Genomic DNA, 18,881 nt, shown 5'->3' with positions numbered 1-18,881 from the left:
GCGTGGTAGGCAAAGGATGTGGAATATACAATACTTTAATTGCATTAAAAGTAGTCAATAAGCTTTTTGATTTGTGGTTGGCATTAAAGCGATTTAAGTGGGTGATTTGCTTGGGTTCTCCTCTCTCCTAATCGAAGGCATATGTATGTGAGTATAGCTAGGTTATCGTAATCGTAAATGTTTAATGGTAAATGGTTAGTAACATGTACTTGTTGGCCTGGGTTTATTGCTACTTATACACCGGCCATCGACTGGTCAGCGTTTCCCGAGGATGATCTGGCCCTGGCCAAAGAAAACTAAGCTAGGTAGGCGCTACAACAGAAACCGTCACACTAAGAGGCATCCTTAATTACCCTAGACCCGCAATCTCTCCAAAGTTCTCGTATTGGTTAAGTAAAAATTGCTTATCCTTGCAAATCTATATTAAAAACTAAACAAATTCAACTAGTTTGCAGCTTTTTAGCCATCAATTGTTATAATTACTTGTTTTCATATTTGTTTCTTTCGAAGACTACCATAAAATCCCTGTAGGTTCATCGTAATGCGTGTGTGAGTGTGTGATTTCTGAGATAATGCTAAAAATTAATTATGTCTAGAGAGTAATGCGTTAAAATGACACATAACACCCGCCGCGTTAGTTTCGTAAAGTCTGAACTACTCGATTACATTGGTTGCTTTTGGTTTTTTGAGTATTTCAGTTGCTTGGTAAAGTAATTTGATTGTTTTTATGCCTAAATTCGTTTGAATTTAACTTTTGATATAAACTTTTTTTTGCTTCTTAAGTGTAACAATTAGCATGGGAAGCGTAGGTTAGTGTTAAGTTGGGTTAAGCTTGTATTAAGAGTTGCCAAATGAAACCAAGGCGAATTCAAAAGCGATTTTGTATATATTTGTTTGGTTGGTGAATACGTGTGAGTGATGTTTTGATTTTTTTTTAGTAATCAATTTGGTTTTTAGATATAGTTTTAGCTTATCTTCCCTATTCGTGTTAGGTGTACAAAATGAGTAGGTTTTTAATTAAATAAAGCCTTGTAATGTACATTACAATATGTAATATTTTGTTTGATACATAAATAAATAGGCGCTAGAGATCCTTTCTCAAAAAACATGAAAAATAATGGTAGACATAAATTATAAACTTAGTGCCGAATAGCTCTAAAACTGGAACAGCCAAAAAAGCTAAAGAAAGATAAATTCTTAAAACAAATTTCAACAATCAATCAAGCATCGCGCTAATGTTTAACAAGGATAATGCTTATAGCTAATCCAAAACAAAAAACTAAACAATATATTTAACTCAGGTGTTGTAACAATTCAATGAGTAACAAAAAGGGGAGACTGATGAGTTAAACGAATTTACAATTTTTAAAATGTCTTCTTAAAAATTGAAATTCCTTGATAAACGCTTAACGGACAATCCAAATCATATGATCATATTTTAACTCGGGTCTGGGGGCTTGGCTATGTAAAAAGAAACTACATAAAATTCCTCAGTAATAGCGCAAAACATAACAAAAATTCATATCCTAATCTCTCTACGCGGAAAAATTGGTCGAGACTCTTTCAGTTCAGCATTTACCGCGCTGATTCGTTCGCTTAAAATTAAACATGTACAAATTAGAAATTATTAACAGCTTTCTTAGCCAAAAAGTAACTTGAGTAGTATGTTGATGAGGGGTGTGGGTAAATGAAATTGCTCATTTCATGTATCATTCGTTTAGCATTCGAATGCCAGCTTCAAATGCTGATATGTAAGCATGATTATCAAAAAATAGTATGAATGTGGGGGGTCTTTGTTTTGTTTGTGTTTGGGGGAGTCGACTAACACTAATTACCTTAAAGGAAATTCAATGTGTAAGCTTCATATCGTACCAATCTAATATACACATTAATAAAACTGTGTTCACAATGAAAATGACGATGATGAGTCCGGGTCTTCGTTGGCTCCAGGAAAACTGTCTGCGAAAACGTATGCGCCATTTTTTCTACGTTGCCTAAAAGTCCAAAGTTCCGCACATGATAAGTGCGGAAATATCCGTTAAAACAGTGCGGATAAAAGACGTAGCAGTCTAAATAGCCTGATACTGGTGCTGCAATTGCTGCTGGTGCTTTTGATGCTGTCGCTGCTGATAGTTGTACATCGATGTGGCAGCGGCGCTGGTCGCTCCTGAGTTGCCCATCATATTGAGATTGTGGACCTGCGACTGCTGTGGAACCTGATGCTGGTGTTTCTGCTGCTGCTGGTGCTGATGTTGCTGGCTGTGCCCCATTTTGTTGTCGCCGTTGATGCTGTGACTGGAAGAGGCCAGCGAAACGGTCGACGATGATGGTCCGATACCCACCAGGCTTTGCGACTTGGAGTTACGAGTCAATGGCTTGTGATTCTTGACAATATCGCAGCTGTGCTGCCATTGCCAGCAGCTGCGGCAGAAGTATCTGCAATAATAATGATCATATTAAACATCTTTTATAAAATGGCGATAGTTTGAACCCTTTAACTCACCGGAAGCAAGACAACTCGCGACAATAGTAGGGACCGTGTTGTACTCCGCATATTGAACACAAAGCGTCCTCCAAATACGGATCCACCTGCACTTTCTTGGTGAACTTCGTTGTACGAATCTCGATGAAAGCAGCCGACACTGCTTTCATGTATGAGCGAAAGTTGCTAAAAGTCACACGTCCCGATCCAATTGGGTACTTATACTTGTCCGTATCGATACCGGCATACAGCACGCCGTCGAAAAGATCATCCATAATCTTACCCAAGCCCTCAGCAGTCAGTTTTCCATGCAGGGCTCCCACAAATACGGTCTTCGTTGGGTCTAGTTTCTGGGAGCTGGAGCGCACAAAGTTCGAGTCGGCAATTATCCATGGAATAACCTCAACCTAATCAAGTAACATCAAAATAAATGACTATTTTTCAAGAAGTTTGTTGCATACATACATCTTTGGACTTGATGCGACGCGATGAGATTTTAAAGTAATAGTTGCTGCCACTCTGCGAATCATCCACCTGAACCACGCATGCCGAAAGCAAGGCTCTAACCTGTTTGTCCGACTCGAATATAATGTAGACATATCCCTTGGGCTGCGCAGCCTGCTGCTCCTTGCCGGGCCACTCCACTCTGTCGAGGTTAAGAAGTTGAATTACTCAGGTATAAAGTTAGTCCGCTATGAAAACTCTCACTTGATGGAACCAAACGGCTTGAAGATCTGGATTAGCGATTGCTCACTTATGTCCCAGGGAATACCGCCGAGGAAGACCTTGGGAGAATAGTTGAGCATGCGGTGCGAACGCGGCGGCAGCTGTCCGCTCCAAGTGCAGGTGGCATCGCACAAAGCCGCAGAGCTCCTGTGGAACTTGGCCACGCGATCCAAGTGGCCATCATTGGTTGTTCCGCTGACGCCACCGCTTCCGCCTCCGCCTCCAGTCATGTCGGACATGCCCACGCCGTTGCTCGAGCCGCCCATGCCCATAAGGCTATTGAGATTGCCTCCCGCGACACTGCCCATGGTGCTGCCGGCATAGCTCTGGAGCAGCTGATTGATCAGCGGCATCTGTTGCGTCTGGGCCTGCAGCAACTTCAGAGTGTTGATGCGCTGCAGATTCTGCAGTTTGGCCAGCTCCATGTCCACATTGGCAAGGTTCTCCAAAGTATAGTGATTGAGGCAGTTATCGCTGCCTCCGCTGGCAGCTCCCACGCCAACGCCGTTCTGCTCGTAACCGTGCTGTTGCCCACCTCCGTTGGCGGCCACTTGCTGCTCAAAGTTTCTGTTCAAATTGGCGTACTGCTGCTGAAGCTGGTGTGGCTGCTGCTGCTGCTGATGTTGCTGCGATTGGTGATGGTGTTGCTGCTGCTGTTGTTGCTGCTGCTGCATGGAGACAAGTTTGGTGCTATTCACAGACAGCAGATTCTGAAAGAGCACCGATACAACATTTATATAGAAATTTTATAAGTTGAATGCTAAAGACTGTGGCTAAGTAGCTTGCTATCATGTTGATCTTACCCTATACAAAACGTTAGCCATTGATGGGTATTAATAACAGAAATTTTGATGAATGATTAAATAACTTTGTATAAAAATTAGGTGTAAAAATAAGTCCTACAGCTATGTCAATTTTTTATAAATGATAGAAAAGTCGAAACAATCTCTTATAAATTTCAAAATCTGTCAGTTTTGGAGATGGATACAAAACCTTTTTTTTAGTTATCTGCACTCTTTTGAAAAGATAGTGTGTACCAACTTATCCCAAATATAATTTCTACAATTTCTAAATATTCAACTTTCATCCCCTGAGAAAGCCAGTTCTATCATGGTCGGGTTCACTATTCAGTGAAAACAAGTGCAATCTTTAAAATAAATCTATGTTTATGTGATCTATATTTTTATCTTTAATAAATAACGCCTATTGTTGAACAAAAGGATTGCAATTAAGGCTCTATTTCTGTCCAGCTTGTATGTTAAGAACAATGTGAAATACTTACAATCATATCCAGTAGGTTGGGCTCGGTTATCGACTGGCCGCTGTTCTGGCTCTCTGGTGAGTTGGAGCGCGTGGAGGCGTTGGCCAGACTCAGTCCCAATCCGCTGCCAGTGGAGTTACCCAGGCTGGTGTATCCCGGCTGTTTCTGTGCCTGCTGTTGCTGCTGCTGGTGGTAGAGCATGTTGATAGAGTCCAGGGAGAGGCCATTGCCACTCGACGAGTTGCTGCTGTCGCTGGAAGGGTCAAGTGGAGAACGGTTAGTCAAATTAATGGTCAAATGGGACATGAAGCGAGTGCCACATTATAATATCTTGGTTATTACCTGACTAAAGGTGAACTGTGAAAGGAGCGATTGTAAATAGATGTAGGCGTACTTGGCGATAAGGGTGCAGAGCAATCGAAGCTGATGTTTGTTCTTTGGAAAGCCTTAAGTGGGTTACTTTGTGCAACATTTTCAAACTAAGTTCGCCAATTCACCCAAAAAAGAAAGAAAGAATGGAAACGAACAAATAAATTATAACGAGGAAAGGAAACGGTAACGACAACAGATAACTTCGCTGAAACGAAGTTGCAAATAACCTTGCAGGTCGCCTAGCAATAGACAATTCTCATGTGCAAAAATCCAAAAAAATTAGTTTTATAGCTTCTGCAAGGTTAATTTTAATATGACCAAATACAGAGTGGGTCGATTCTTTGTTTAATATGTATCTACAGATATTTATTTTAATTTAGGTATTAAATATTAATAAACATATACGGTTGTTGTACATACATCATCCAAGGTTTAGACGTTTTTTCATGGTAATGATATTAAACATTTATCTTGTCTCATCGTATATTTAGTAGTTAATGGACAAAATAGAGATTTAATTTTCTAAATTACATATTTCTTTATTTTGAAAGTAGACAAGAAAAGATTTTTGTTAGTTTATAATAATTGGTTAATTGGAAACGACATCATCTTAGCAAGCATTGTATAATTAACTATCAATTATTCTGTTTTCGACCCACCCATCAACACAGAGAGACAGAGAAGACAGTGGGAAAAAGTTAGAAAATCATAAGACGGTTACGGTCCACGTGCATGAGAAACACGGGTTGGTTTTTTTTTTTTTTTTTTTTGAGGGAATAGATACGAGTACAAGCAAAAAGTTTTGAGAATTCGGTGCAAATTGAGTGCAGTTAGAGGGAAGTAGAAGGTCACAACCCGAGGACAGGCATCAATCGGGCGGGAGGTTGGTTCGGAGTCGTAAGCTGGCCTTACCTGGAAGTAGTCAAAACTGGACTTGGTGCCCGGCGATGCCGAGGACTGAGTGGAGCTGGGCGTTAGTGGAGCGTAGACGGCCGCATTGGCGGACAGTTGAGCGCCATCGCCGGCAGCCGCGGCGGCAGCGGAAGCAGCAGCGGCTGCCGCATTGGCGAGCAGCAGATTGTTGACGTCGCCGCTGCTGCCGTTGCCCCCGAAGCTGGCGGATGGGTTGCCCGCCGGGCTGTTGCCCGTGGCGGTGGTTTGTCCCACGACTCCTCCTTGACCCGGTCCCGATCCTCCTGCTCGGACAACTACTCCTGTTGTCGTTGTTGCACCAGTGGCAGCTCCTCCGCCCAACGCCGTGGACGATGTCGAGGGGCTCTGGCCAATACCGACCACCCCGTTGCCGCCGCCACCACTGCCGCACAGGCCGAGTAGATCGTTCAGTGTGATTGGATCTGCAGACAGAAAGGAGAGATGGGGCGGTGGGAGGGGTAAGTACAATGTCAACAATTATCGTAAAGTTTGCCCAGCCCTCGATAAATCAAAACTATTGCCCCTCAAGCACTTTGCAAATATTCGACAAAACTGCTAATAAATTAAGCGTACTGCAGTTGCTGTTTGTGTTGTCCATGTTGCTCTGGCCACTGCTGTTGGTATTGGTATTGGTATTGCAGTCGTCTTGGGCCAAGTTCTGGGTCCCGATGCCAGCAGCCAGCCTGCCAGGGTCCTTGGCGCTTGTGTTGCTTGTGTTGCTTGTGTGGCTGCAACTACTGTCGTCGCTGCTACTACTGCTGGTCGAGCTCACATCGCTACTGCTGCCAAATTCAAACGAGTCCGGCGATACCGCCATGTATGGCTTCTCGACTTTCAACATGTGTGCTAATCCTGATGGAATCCTGGCCGACCTTCGACTACGTTTGCTGCAGGGGGGACTGCTTCTGTGTCAGCGTCTTCTTATTGGACATATACGATTTTGGAGCTTGACTTATTTAAAATTTCGAGTGCTACTGTAAAATTTAATTTCCGCTTCTTGGTTGCAGTAGTGACAATTTTAAATCGAAATGTAAATGGAAATTTTCATACCGCGGACCACGCTTCTGCAGTCCGACTTGTAACTTGTCTGTTTAAATTAACTTAATATGAATGATGACAGTGTGTCTACGAATTATGTGTGCCGACTTCTAAAAGTAAAAAACTATTGAAATATTTTCTGTGTGGATCTGACATTTCCAGTGTCCAGCGACTTTGACAGCAAAGTAAAAGTATGAAGTACTCAATATTTTATTTTATTTATTTTAATTTATTTATTTTTTTTTAACTGAAATCCAAATTGAAAAACCCAATTCTTTAATATCATTGAATATCCCTCCTCATAGTTTTATGCGATTCTCTTTTTGTCATAAAACATTTTATGTGCTTACTGCAGAACGCGAATTCTTTAGCACAGAATCATCTAATGGGACACATTTTGATATTAAGCTCACCATTGATAAAGGATATCAATCCTTCGTCGTTGCATCTGTCCAGCAGATTGTGTTGCAGCTGATGCTGCTGTTGCTGCTGCTGGTGGTGCTCCAGGTAGGAGCTGATCGAGTGTTTCTGCAACAGCTCCGTGGTTGAGTTTCCGCTCAGGGCTCGCATGTTGCCACCAGAACCAGAGCAATCAGAGGTGTCGTACTGGAAATAAGTAGAGAAAGAAAGCCTTGTAGAACGATGACATCAAGCAAGAGATTTGAACTGCAAGCGTAATAAAAACAGGCGACAGTTGGCAAAACTTTTATTGTCTTTCTGTCTCCTTCTGTAGTCGGTGTGTGTCAGGTGGAGAAAGGGTTTGGCCCTACCACCCAACGGCAGCAACTAATGAATCGTTTATCTTTCACATTTCTTGCCACATGCCAGGCGACGCAGAGTGGAGGCTGCAACGTGGCAACCGCACGAGGACAACCCCCTCACCACATCAGCCCCTGAGAATTGCCCACCCACTGCTCCCCGTTTTCCAGCACCCACAGCAGCCGACCCTTGTCGCACTTTCCTCTGAATCTCCGTCTTTCTCGCTCTCCTCTCAAGCACTCTCGAGCGCCTGGGCGCAATTAAAAGCGCATCAAGTGTCAGTGGAGCACACTTAAAAATGCCAAATTAGTGCAAATATTGTTATCAGGCACTCACCAAACAATTTAGCGTAAAATGGCGTACAACTCATTACGCCGGATTAATGCAGCCCACCAAACGGAACGGAACGAAACAAAACGGAAGCAAACGAATCGAGGCGAGTGACAGCAATCGGGAATGAACAGGGGAGGAGTGCATGTGTCTTTGTGGCTTGAATGACAAGGGCTTGTTTGTGGATGAAACGAAATGTGCCACAGCCAAGGCAACAAGTCATTGTCAATGGTCAGCTGATGAGTGGGTGCCAAAGAGTTGCTCCAGTTACCCAAAAAGAGTTCCCTAGAGTGATTGTCACCCAGTTCTTGATTGTCCATGGTAGTTAGTGAGTAAGCAAAGTGGATTTTAAAGGGACTTCAATTTCATATTATATACGTGCATTGAAATTCATTAAAATTATAAAGACCGAAATAGTACTTTAACAATATTTATCATAACATTTCGACATAGACTTACATACATTCTACTCAAAGAAACAATGTTGTTGTCTTGGTAATCAGAGTAAATAAATAAAAAGCCACCAAATAGATAGTCATTTATAAATGCTACCACTGATCAACCATTAGAACATTTTCTCAAGTGATTTGTGTTGGGCATGAAATACATAACAAGTTTAATTAACTTGCGAAAACTCATTTGTTCACTTGTTTAGCAAGTGGAAACGATGCGCTTTTCCTGGCACAAATGGATCCAGTAAATGGTTAGGGGCACAAGTTAAAGATCTACCGCCACATAAAGGACTGACAAGTGTGGAGCAAAGAAAAGAACTTCCATCCGTCGGCAAGTTTTGAATGCCTGGAACGGAGCGACAGTCGACGGCTTCCTTGGTCTTTGTCAAGTTGTCACAACTATGTTAAGTACAAAACTTGCTATGGATTTAAAAATTGAATGACAACTTGATGAAGGTACGTGCAAAGTCGGAAATGGTACGAACATCCGAGCACACGCACGGCAACCACACGCCCACCATCGAGCGGGGCTGCAAGGATGTGCCGGACAACTCGGCTCCGTTGAGAGGCGGCATTGTGGCCTATATGTGTGTTTTTTTTTGTGGGGGATTTCAGACTTTGTTTCTAGCCTGCGCGTACGTCACACCGCCCACACACAGTTTCAACATGTGGAAGGCGATAAAAAAAACGGCGTCAATGAATGCAAATTACAAATAGTCCTCAAGCTATTTTGTAATGCCGAGGCCGCGTCCGCATCCGCGTCCGCATCAGCATTCTCATCCGCAGACGTATCCCCCCCCGGATACGTCGTCGAAAACAGCAGTAAGACGCTAAAAGCTTTCGCTGGCGGAAATAGAAAAGGCGTCAAAGAGACAAACGAGAATATAAGGCCACTCACTGCCTTTAAAAGAAAGCAGGAATACTCTTTCTAAGGATTTGTTTACCCCTTGCAGCTAAAAATCATATACCTTGAAACAATTGTAAGAAATATTATTTATTTGTTTATGCCCAATACATGATTTAATACAAACTTACAACTGCAAGTGTAATGTTTAAAAAAAATGTATGGGTTAGAAAGTTTAAATTTGACAAAGCTAAAATGATTATAAAATCTTAAGCTATCTAAATCAAAGTAACTGTTATGCAAAATAAAACCATTCAAGCAATCTAGACCAAAAGAACTGTTTAAAAGTGAAATCAAAAGTCGACACGAATGTAAGGGGAGAAAATTTCCATTTTCAACAGGAACAGCTCAATCAAGCAGCGATACCCGGCCCACAACTACTTTCTCGTCCCGGAAAAAAGACCATAAACAACGAAATTGAATACGACAAAAAATCTTAACCACCCGTTGACGCATAGATAGCACCCTGGTCTATTGACTACTCTATTCCTTATTCCCCACCGCCTGCGAGATCTCCCCCGACTTCAGAACCTCCCCTATATATCGATGCTCCTGTTTCAGTTTCAGTTTCAGCTCCTTCTCATGCTCCATGTCTTTTGTCGCCGAGGATTTGGAAAATTTGATTCAATGGCATTGGTTGTGCCCACATCCATATCCACATACACATCCACTCTCTGCCCGCTGATGGCTACATGGAGATATTCGGCATCGCTCTGCGTCCGATCCGAAGATGTCAGCCATGGGGCCAAGGAGCCGTTGCCGTTGCCGTTCCACCCATAACTCAGTAGTTATTTATCCCATGTCCATTTGACTTGGCCCTTGTGTTCCCCTTGTCTTCCTTTTGCCAAGCTCAGCTCGTTGGCCATAGGACTTGGAGACTTACAGACTTGGACTTTCCTTGCATTTCATTTTTGGCAAGCGATTTGCCAATGGGCTGATTTTGGGGCTGGGATTTCGTTCTGGGCCTGGCCTGCATTTTAGCGGAGCGGATACACTCACACACGATGTGGCATGCTGTGGATAAAAAACGTTTCCGGGGCCAGGGCCTCTGTAAAATAACAAGTTTCTGCTTTCAGAAGTCATACAAATTATTATGTTTGCATCGCTTACAACACTTATTAGATGTCCTGCTCCTGTTTTTCCTTCTCGCCCAATGCTTCCTCCTATGGCCCTCTGGCCCAAAAGGGTTTTCGGCATTAAAATTTGATGGCATGTAGTGATAAGCGTTCAATAACGATGTTGTCCTTGTCGTCGCCATTCCTCCCATTACACAACCCTTCTCCCCGCGGTCCACTTCAATCGATTCGTTTCGTATCGTTTCGTTTCGTTTCGATTTCCCTCGGCCCTCTGAACTTTTTCCCGCTCCCAGTGACCGCAGCAGCCAGAGGTTAATGCACAGTTGTAATTTTTTATGGCCGATTACATGTTGCCAACTTGTGGGCGAAAACGAAATCGCAAAAGGGGACTGTGGCAACAAGAAGGTTGGCGGCGAGTCCATAAAGGATAAGAGTTATGGCCGAGTGCATTTGAATTTGCCAGCGGTAATAGAGTGTTTGCATATTACGTGGCGAGTGTTTAAATCCCCTGAAAGTCAAACCCCCATCTTTTCAGCGCATTCGGGATGCACAATTTATGGAGTTGTGTGATCCATAAATTGGGGGATGAGGCGAATTCGATTGGTGTTTGCCAAAGGGGAAATCAAGTAAATGCAACTCAATTTACGACAAAGTTTTTATTTGCCAACAAAATATTGGCAAATTATAAAGTTATGTTACACGTTTGATTGTCGTATAAAAAAAAATAAAAACAATAATTGAAAATTGTAAGAACCATTGTTATTGTCATTAACTTGTTAGTTTGTTTACTAAGTTTAGAAATTATATTTGATTGCCGGAATTTAGTTGTACAATTCAATTAATTTCGATAAATATTTAAAACTTTTTAAATTGTTTACAAAAATTTTTTTGAGATGAAACAAAGAGTATACTAATTTACTGTTATAGTTACTATTTTAATTATAGCAAAAGTCTGAAATTAATACCCTTTGTGGAGGCTGTATCTCTAAGGTTTAAGCAAGTAATTTATACTCTTAACCGTATTAAATGTTTATAAGTCCTAACCGATATCTTTAGTATAAGTTTTCCCTAGAACGCGCTGATGCTGTAGAACAAAATCGTAAAATGTTTTTAAATTAAAAACTATTCACCGGAGACGAGACTCCTTAGACTTCGAACTTTTTTTCTCAGGCCTCAGGAATCGTGGGTGGTTGGGGCATGGATTCGATAAGATGCAAATGCCTGCAGGACAGCAAGCAGTGCTTGGGTTGGGTTCCAATTCCGATGCACTGGCACGTAATTGCTGCGCCTACGTATCCTGCTTCCTGCATCCTGATCCTTCTTACCCTTGGCTCAGCAGCTGCTGTTGCTTTGTTTGTGTTTTTGCTGTGCTGTGATGTGCTGTGCATTTCATTAAATGCCAATGCCTGGGCAAATAAAATTGAGTTTTGAGCATGTCGAGAAAGGAGTGCCATTTCATCAGCTTTGACGATGCGACGCGATGTGTCGCCCTCATATTTACATAACTGCATGCCTTCTTCTTGTCGAGTGCGAGTGCGAGTGCGAGTGCTAGTGCTTGTTTTTGTGTCCTATGTTTTGTGCAATATGAAAACAAGACATTAAATGCCTTTCTGGATCAAAACTCAACTATCAAAGCGCATGCAGACGTCTTCCCGGCCGGCAGGACCTCCTTCTGCTCCTCTTATCCTCTTTTCAGCGGAGTCAGTCGCAGTTGCAGCTTCCTTTCGCATGCAGCCCATCCATTTAATAATAACAATATCGTAATTCAGGCAAGTCACTGACAGCAGCAGCCTTTACATGGGCGTAGCCAGCCCCTCCTCCTTTTGGATAACAAACGAGAGAAGCGTAGCGACATTTCAGTTTCAACGGCAACATTTCCGATTCTCGGCGCTTTGTTGCCGTTGTTATTGTTTCTCTCGTGCGGCTGTGAAGCGTGGGTACTGGCGAGGGGGTGGCTTCAGGGACGGGGGGAGCGGTGGAAGGGGCCAAGCAGCCGTCAACAGGCATTCAATACATGCACATTTGCATGAGTGCTAAGTGGAAATAAAACACGCGCTTTTTCCGCACTGCATTATCTGCCGCTGGATCTGCGGATCTGTTTCTGGTGGTGGTGGTGGCGGTGGTGGTGGTGTTTCTCCTCCTGCTCCTGCCAAATGGTGGTGCCGCTTTTAGTGATGATACGACCAGCCAGCCACCACCGGGGGGTGCATGCTGCACATTTTTTAGGCAGCCCAGGAGGCGAAAAGGCATAACTTTTCCGGGCCTATTTAAAAAGAGAAACACAACAAAGTTTCAGGACTGCACAAAAACCAGCTCGAATTTTAGATACTTCTTTCCATCATGTTAGGTAATAATCAAACAATAATCTTCAAACAAGATTGAGACATGTGCAAAAAAAACTGCCCTTTTAAGTATGCTATACTTGGCAGAAATTGCAATTATTTCCCTGCTTATCCAAAGACATAATCTGCACATATTTAGTTGTATCATTTAAAACGACGTTTTAATTTTGTAGGGTCATGCCAAGAGCCCAGCGAGGCTACCCCTAAATCTTCAAACTAGCCCTTGCCTTGGTTTTATGCAAAATATCTATGTATATAAAAGTATTTTATGCAAACTTAATCAAGTCGAATGAAAAAACTTTATTTCCGAGAACTGCTTAATAGCATTATAGGAATTGAAAACCAAAAATTTCAATTCATAATTTTAACGACAGAGGTTATCAACAGAAACCTAAGTGCTTTATCATGGGCATTTTTAAAACCCTCCACAGAGTGGCAGGGAACCTTTGCAGGGATATACAAAACAAGAGGCGACTCCAACTGGGTGCTGGTCTTTTGTGGTTTTTCTTTTATTGTTGTTGTTGCTGTGGCTGATGTTGCTGTTGCTCATTGCTGTTAGCTTCTATTTTCTTTTGCCGCATTTTTGTTCGCTTTTAATGATAACGCAACAGCATTGTGTATATACCACCGCGCACTGCCTGCCATCTCTCGTCCTCGTCATTGGCCAAAAGGCCTGCCTGATGATACCCTCTCGGCCACCTTTCGTCATCCGCTCAACCACAATAATGGTGGGCATCGGGCGAAGTTCAGGGGGTCACGAGAAGAGGGTGGTGGTGGATGCAGGAGTGGAGGAGCGGAGGAGTGCACCACAACCACGCATGCCAGACTGCCAATGCATTAAATGCTAGTTGAGCCCAGTAGGTTGTGCAACTCTGCAACGTCTGGCGAAGTAAATTCAATTGAATTTTGCACTCTTTTTTCTGTTTTCCATTTTTTTTTATTTTTTTTTTTTGCCATTTTCCGCATTTTGTTTTCTCATTTTTGTTAAATGCCAGAGGCTCATATTGCACTGGGCTACGCCCTAATACGAACCGATACCCACTCCAAACAACCCAACCACCGCAGTGCAACAAACGCACCCGGGTTGATATTTTCTTGGTTGTTATCCCTCTCGCTGGCGGCGGGCGTGTGATTTGCTTGGTATCGACATTTTAATGATGTGCCCTGGGGCTGCTGCCACCGCATTGTTGGAGGACGCCTCGGCCGCCTTGTACTTTTGGCATTTGCGCGAAATGTCGAGACATTCCAATAGTCTGCCAAGGACTATGAGCAGGAGCAGGAGCAGTAGCAGTACGACTGGGAGTGGGAGTGGCAATGGCGGCCTGGACATCGCAAGCTAGCCTGAGGCATATACTTAAGTATACATAACCAACTGTTAATGCCGCCCAGCACAATGATTTGCTGCTCGGCATCATTTACGCCCCGTCCACTCACTCAAGTTCTGGTTTGAATAATGCCAATGATTTGCCCGCCGGAAATCAAATTTAAGCTGGCTAATAACTGCCATTTGCAGACTGTCGTTTAGGGAAAGTGGCCAAGTATTCGCTTAATTATACAGTAATGTATTCTGTTTAAGGGATTTTGGTTTGTGCAACAGGTAGGTTATAAATTGAAATAGGAGTAAGTATTTGGGTTCCATATGTTTAATATTCGTATTATTATTCGTATTATTTTTTATATTAACAAATTATACTTTGCTTCCATTTAAATCATATTATTGGTCAAAGTTTTGATATAATTTGACTAATGCACAAATATTATTTTTGTTCCACCTATTTAAGTATAAATTTAGCGTGTTCTCTAGCTGCCTACAAAGAAAACCTCTGCTATTTTTTGCCAAAACTTCTATTTAACAACTCCCCGGAGACATTGATAGACTGACCTGCACTGAACTCCACTTGGGCTGTTAGCTTCTTTGGATGCTGAGCGAGGGTCAATAAAAAAAAAATGCTTTACGAAACGATGTCACAGCAGGACATGGATGTGGATATACTCGTATGCAGAGAATGTGGATGTGGATATACTCGTATGCAGAGAAGGACAACACACATCCCACAGCTTAAAATGGCAAATAAAATGTACAGCATTTCTTATGACCGACAAATTTTCCGTTGTGACCCCCCACATTATTTATAGGCATTTTAAACAGCGGGCAATGGCGCAATGGAAATGAATGCAAAATGCATAAATAATACGACAGGGGGGAAGGATATTAAGTACACGCCACGTTGGCATGAAGTAGACGCATTTTAGACATTACCAGCAAATAAATATGAATGTACAGCAATACAGCAAGGGGGATATACTGCTGCTTACACGACGAAATTGACATTTTGCATTTAGTTATTCAGATGGCTACATTTTGATCTTTTTTTTTCTACCATTTTGCTGCCGCTTCTGGCAGCCACAATAAAATGAGAAGAAAAATTGCATAATAACCCCTTTGAAATCGTCGGATTATCCTTAAATATTTGTGTAAACATTGTAACAAATGCGCAGCTCCATTGTCAGCCAACTCGGGCCACGGATGCAGCACAGGACCCACCACCTCCACTACGCCTTTTTGAAAACCATCCCCAATCCATTGACGTAGTCAAGGCGGCTTTTCCTCAACCCCTGTGCGTCGACTGTCGTCAAATGCCTGAATGATGAGCAATAGACGGGCCGGGTCTCCTGTCACAGTCGACAATGAGCAACTTTTTGCGAAGGCGGAAGACGTGGCAAGGATACAAACGGGCGGCGAAGACGTAGCCAACAATGGGACCAAGTGCTCCGCCGAGGGGACGCTTCTTAAAAAACCTGTCACACATATTGACAGTCGCTTTAGGATCGCTTAAATCAAGTCTGGGGTCGGGACATGGGTTGGTTAGCATGTGCGTATCAGCATAAAGGATATTGTTATGATTATAGCTCACATGTGGAGGTGAAGGGCAATTGTCGCATCTGACATAATTTTGATGTGTATTGATATGATGTGAAGTGGATTGTCAGGCAGGATAATTAATTTTTCAGAGGATAAAGAATATTTATGGCGGGACAAGTAATCATGACGGATATGCATATGTAGCGAAATTCTGTCTAATAATTTTCACTGCCCTAACCATAAAACGTTTTATTAGATTTAAAAAAAAACAAACATTTTTCAGTACAGAATTTCTCTTTTTGGGAAGTTAAATATATGTGGTCTCTAAAGCCGTTCTAAAAGAGTAAATTAGCCCCCACATACTTTTAAGTTTTTTCATTTCCATACCGAAGATGCTAAAACTGTAATCTAAGTTCTTATTTTTATACTTTTGTGGTATTAATTGATGCATTTTTCATACCCAACAATTGTTTAGTTTCTATGACAACTTATTATTTGGGTGCACTCTTTTAGTTTTTAGGTAAATATTGTCTTAGGTCTTTAACAAAATTTAAGAATTACAAAGTACTTTTAAAAAACTTATTGTTAACAAACAGCTAGATTTTATTATTTTTGACAACTACAAAATTGCCTTATAATATTGTTTTTACTTATTAAAAACATTATTTTTAAGAGACAAAAAAAATATTAGCAGTAAAACAGTACAACCACTTTAACGCCATTCATCCTGTTTCTCCAGAGCTCTCTGTTTTTCTCAACGCTCCTCGCCCGGCGCTTTTTTGTGCCGCCGAGTGTTCTAATCGAATCATCTCATTTAAGTGAATTAAAAAACATATAAAGGCGAGCGAAATTAAATCACGCAACTATTTTGCGCAACAAAGAGTACAATTAAACACCCAACCAGCAGCAGCAAGGACGAAGAAGAGGCGCAGCAGAGTCTGGCGCACAAAACGCCGCAAGTTTAATCGAATTTAACTACTCATAATGTGCAACAGACGTAGGCGGATGGGTGTGGGTGGTGGGCGGCTAGGTGGATAACTCTCAAAAGTAAGGCGTAATGTTGGGCTCTAATCTTATTAGGATCATCCCAGGCCAGCCACTCACGAATCCCAATTGGGTGGGTAAGCTTGAAAACCAGCTGATGACGCTCTCGTCCTCTCACTCTCTCCCTTTCTCTCTTGCGCGACTCCAGTCGTACGTGAGCGTTTCAATTACCGCTCTGGAGTGCGAATGGGTTTTATTATTATTTACATACCTGTTGCAGCAGGGGCATTGTTTTGAATAAAAATTCCAATTTCCACACTTGTTCACGTTGTGCTCCTTGTTCGTTCGTGCTCGCTCGTCCTCGTTCGTGTTCGGCAGCAGCATCCGCAATCTGACAAAGCGGCAAAACAGATGTCACCACTTCCGCCTCTCGTCCTTTCCTTCTCTTTTCCTCTCCCACAGCCGGCGGAGAGCCCTTTAGCGCACTCTCTCTCTTTCTCTCCTGCGCAGGCCTTTTTGGTTGGAGTTGGCTGCCGTTTGAGTTGGAGTTCGAGTTGGCTGTGGTTGGAGTTCGACTGACAAGCTAAGCCTCGGGCAAGGAGTCTGGTTTTTGTTGTTATTGTTCTTTGGGCTTCGCAGGATAACGCGAGTGTGAGTGAGAGGTGGCGACCCAAGACAGCTGGCAGATGTGGCCGTATCAGCAGCAAATAGTCATCGATTCATTATTCCGCCTCGTCAACGATGCAAATTTCCAAAAGCCTGAAAATATAACAAGCTTGAATTAATAATTGGGAACTACCAACTCTTTGTAGTTTCCGAACCACTGGAGTTTAAGGAAAACACACGCGTACGCACTTAAGCGTTAAATGCCGTAAATCGATCAAGGCGTATCCCTGTCTCTCTCTCTATCTCACTTGCTCGCTGGCCCCGGCTAACTGTAATTAACTGTAATCCTGGGTCGCTTACTTTAAAAGTCCCCTTTTTATGGTCGCCAATAACACAAACTATGCATTATCCTTTTGGGTGGTAATCCTTTCGGAAGCTGTGTGTTGAGCGAACCTATTATTAGAGCCATAAATCAGCATGAAATGAGCAGCGGCAGCGAAGTTGGAGTTGTAAAATGTAGATGGAGCCAAGCCCTGTCTCGCTTTCTCTCCACTCTCTCCCTCTCTCTCTCTCTCTGTGCGTAGAATAATGGGTAGTAAGAATAAGTGTGGACACAGAAAGAAAATTTGATATAATATAATGAATATAATGATCAGTTTCAGAAATTTACATATTATTTTAGGAGCAGATCCCAGAATTTTAATTTGAAATTCAATTCGTAAAAATGTAGTGTGCTATTAGTATATACATTGTGATTTCATGCCATATTAAGCAAAACAATGCAAAGTTCGTACCAATTGAACAGTAAAATGATCTGCGCATTTAGACCATTTTTTTTCTGTGTGTATTTGAGGAGGCGATTGCTTTTTGTTGTTTTTGAGGAGATGACGTGAGCCAAAGGAAATAGCAAAAAATAGGAACTAACAGCACATACTAGTAGTGTGTAGTTGTAAAGTTGTAAAATGCGCACGATGAGAATGAGAGAACAAATGAGCCGCTGCCCTTTTTTCCTACGAACTATTCTGCACACGGCTCCGTTTTTTTAGTCAACCATTTGTTGTGCCGGCTAACATCAATACATACCAAGGATTTGCCAAAAAAACACGCGCCTCGCGCATAAATTCGTGTGAATTTAATTTTAATTCCACACCCGCAATCGCTTCTCGTTGCCTTTGTCGTCCGCCAAGCACATTTTTACACACACTCGCACACACCGTCAGTGGAACCGTTACTTCTGCTTGCACGCCCTTCGCCGTTTTCCGTCTTTCTGCTGCCCCTGCTATTTCGCCGAAACTCCCCACTCACGGATGCATTTTTTTACTATTAAACTATTTTGATTGTTGAATATTCCGATTGTTGAATGGGGGCGGCGCTCTGTTCGGCTTAAAATTTAGCTTGAACTTTCTGCAAACTTTTCCGGAGCAATACAAATTATTAGAAGAAACTAAATATCATCCCGTGATATTTTATTCTCGGATTTTTGTCGGGATTTTTTTGATATTGTGGGCAAGCCACGGCCTGCAACGCTGCTTAAATAGACTTTCGCAGGCTCTGACGAGCGAACTGAATACAACCGTTCTCTCGAACCGGTCTTCTCTTTTGTTCGATAGAGCTCCCGTTTTTTTTTTTGTCAAAAAAAAGTTAACAAATTTGGTAAAAATTATGGGAACACTTTGCAGAAGTTCAGTTGTTTCTAAATTCATTCATTCTAAAATTTATTCTTTATCAGTAAACAAATGTCGAGCTGTAAAAC

At 42.3% G+C, this 18,881-nt stretch overlaps 1 protein-coding gene across 3 annotated transcripts; it reads right to left on the bottom strand.

Annotated features, from left to right (window-relative positions):
* Window positions 1-1,855: 1,855 nt before the first annotated feature.
* On the bottom strand, window positions 1,856-18,461 carry LOC108148804 (cytoplasmic polyadenylation element-binding protein 1). 3 transcript variants are annotated; one of them, XM_017276032.2, is made up of 10 exons: window positions 18,212-18,461; window positions 16,794-17,281; window positions 7,226-7,418; window positions 5,754-6,196; window positions 4,812-4,948; window positions 4,491-4,722; window positions 3,191-3,918; window positions 2,948-3,128; window positions 2,504-2,889; window positions 1,856-2,436 (listed from the first exon to the last, which is right to left on the bottom strand). In XM_017276032.2, the coding sequence occupies exons 2-10, from the start codon at window positions 16,809-16,811 to the stop codon at window positions 2,070-2,072; spliced, it is 2,685 nt and encodes an 894-aa protein (XP_017131521.1). In that variant the 5' UTR covers window positions 16,812-17,281; window positions 18,212-18,461; the 3' UTR covers window positions 1,856-2,069. The 3 variants fall into 3 exon arrangements, with proteins under 3 accessions (XP_017131521.1, XP_017131520.1, XP_017131522.1); XM_017276031.2 differs by lacking the exons at window positions 7,226-7,418; window positions 16,794-17,281; window positions 18,212-18,461 and adding an exon at window positions 6,348-6,954; XM_017276033.2 differs by lacking the exons at window positions 4,491-4,722; window positions 4,812-4,948; window positions 5,754-6,196; ... (1 more) ...; window positions 16,794-17,281; window positions 18,212-18,461 and adding an exon at window positions 4,012-4,115.
* Between the last annotated feature and the right edge of the window lie 420 nt (window positions 18,462-18,881).

The sequence above is a fragment of the Drosophila elegans genome, unplaced genomic scaffold, assembly GCF_018152505.1.
Source record: "Drosophila elegans isolate 14027-0461.03 unplaced genomic scaffold, ASM1815250v1 contig_476, whole genome shotgun sequence".
NCBI lineage: Eukaryota > Metazoa > Arthropoda > Insecta > Diptera > Drosophilidae > Drosophila > Drosophila elegans.
The sequence above is the reverse complement of the archived record's forward strand: the minus strand, read 5'-3'. Positions and strand labels throughout refer to the sequence as shown.

Bases quoted from the DNA above. Each gene is read 5' to 3' on its own strand.
- LOC108148804 (XM_017276031.2), bottom strand. From the start codon at position 6,615: ATGTTGAAAGTCGAGAAGCCATACATGGCGGTATCGCCGGACTCGTTT. The intron at 4,723-4,811 runs GTAATAACCAAG...TGACCCTTCCAG, and splicing joins CACAGTTCACCTTTAGTCAG to CGACAGCAGCAACTCGTCGA. The intron at 3,919-4,490 runs GTAAGTATTTCA...GTGCTCTTTCAG, and splicing joins CCAACCTACTGGATATGATT to AATCTGCTGTCTGTGAATAG.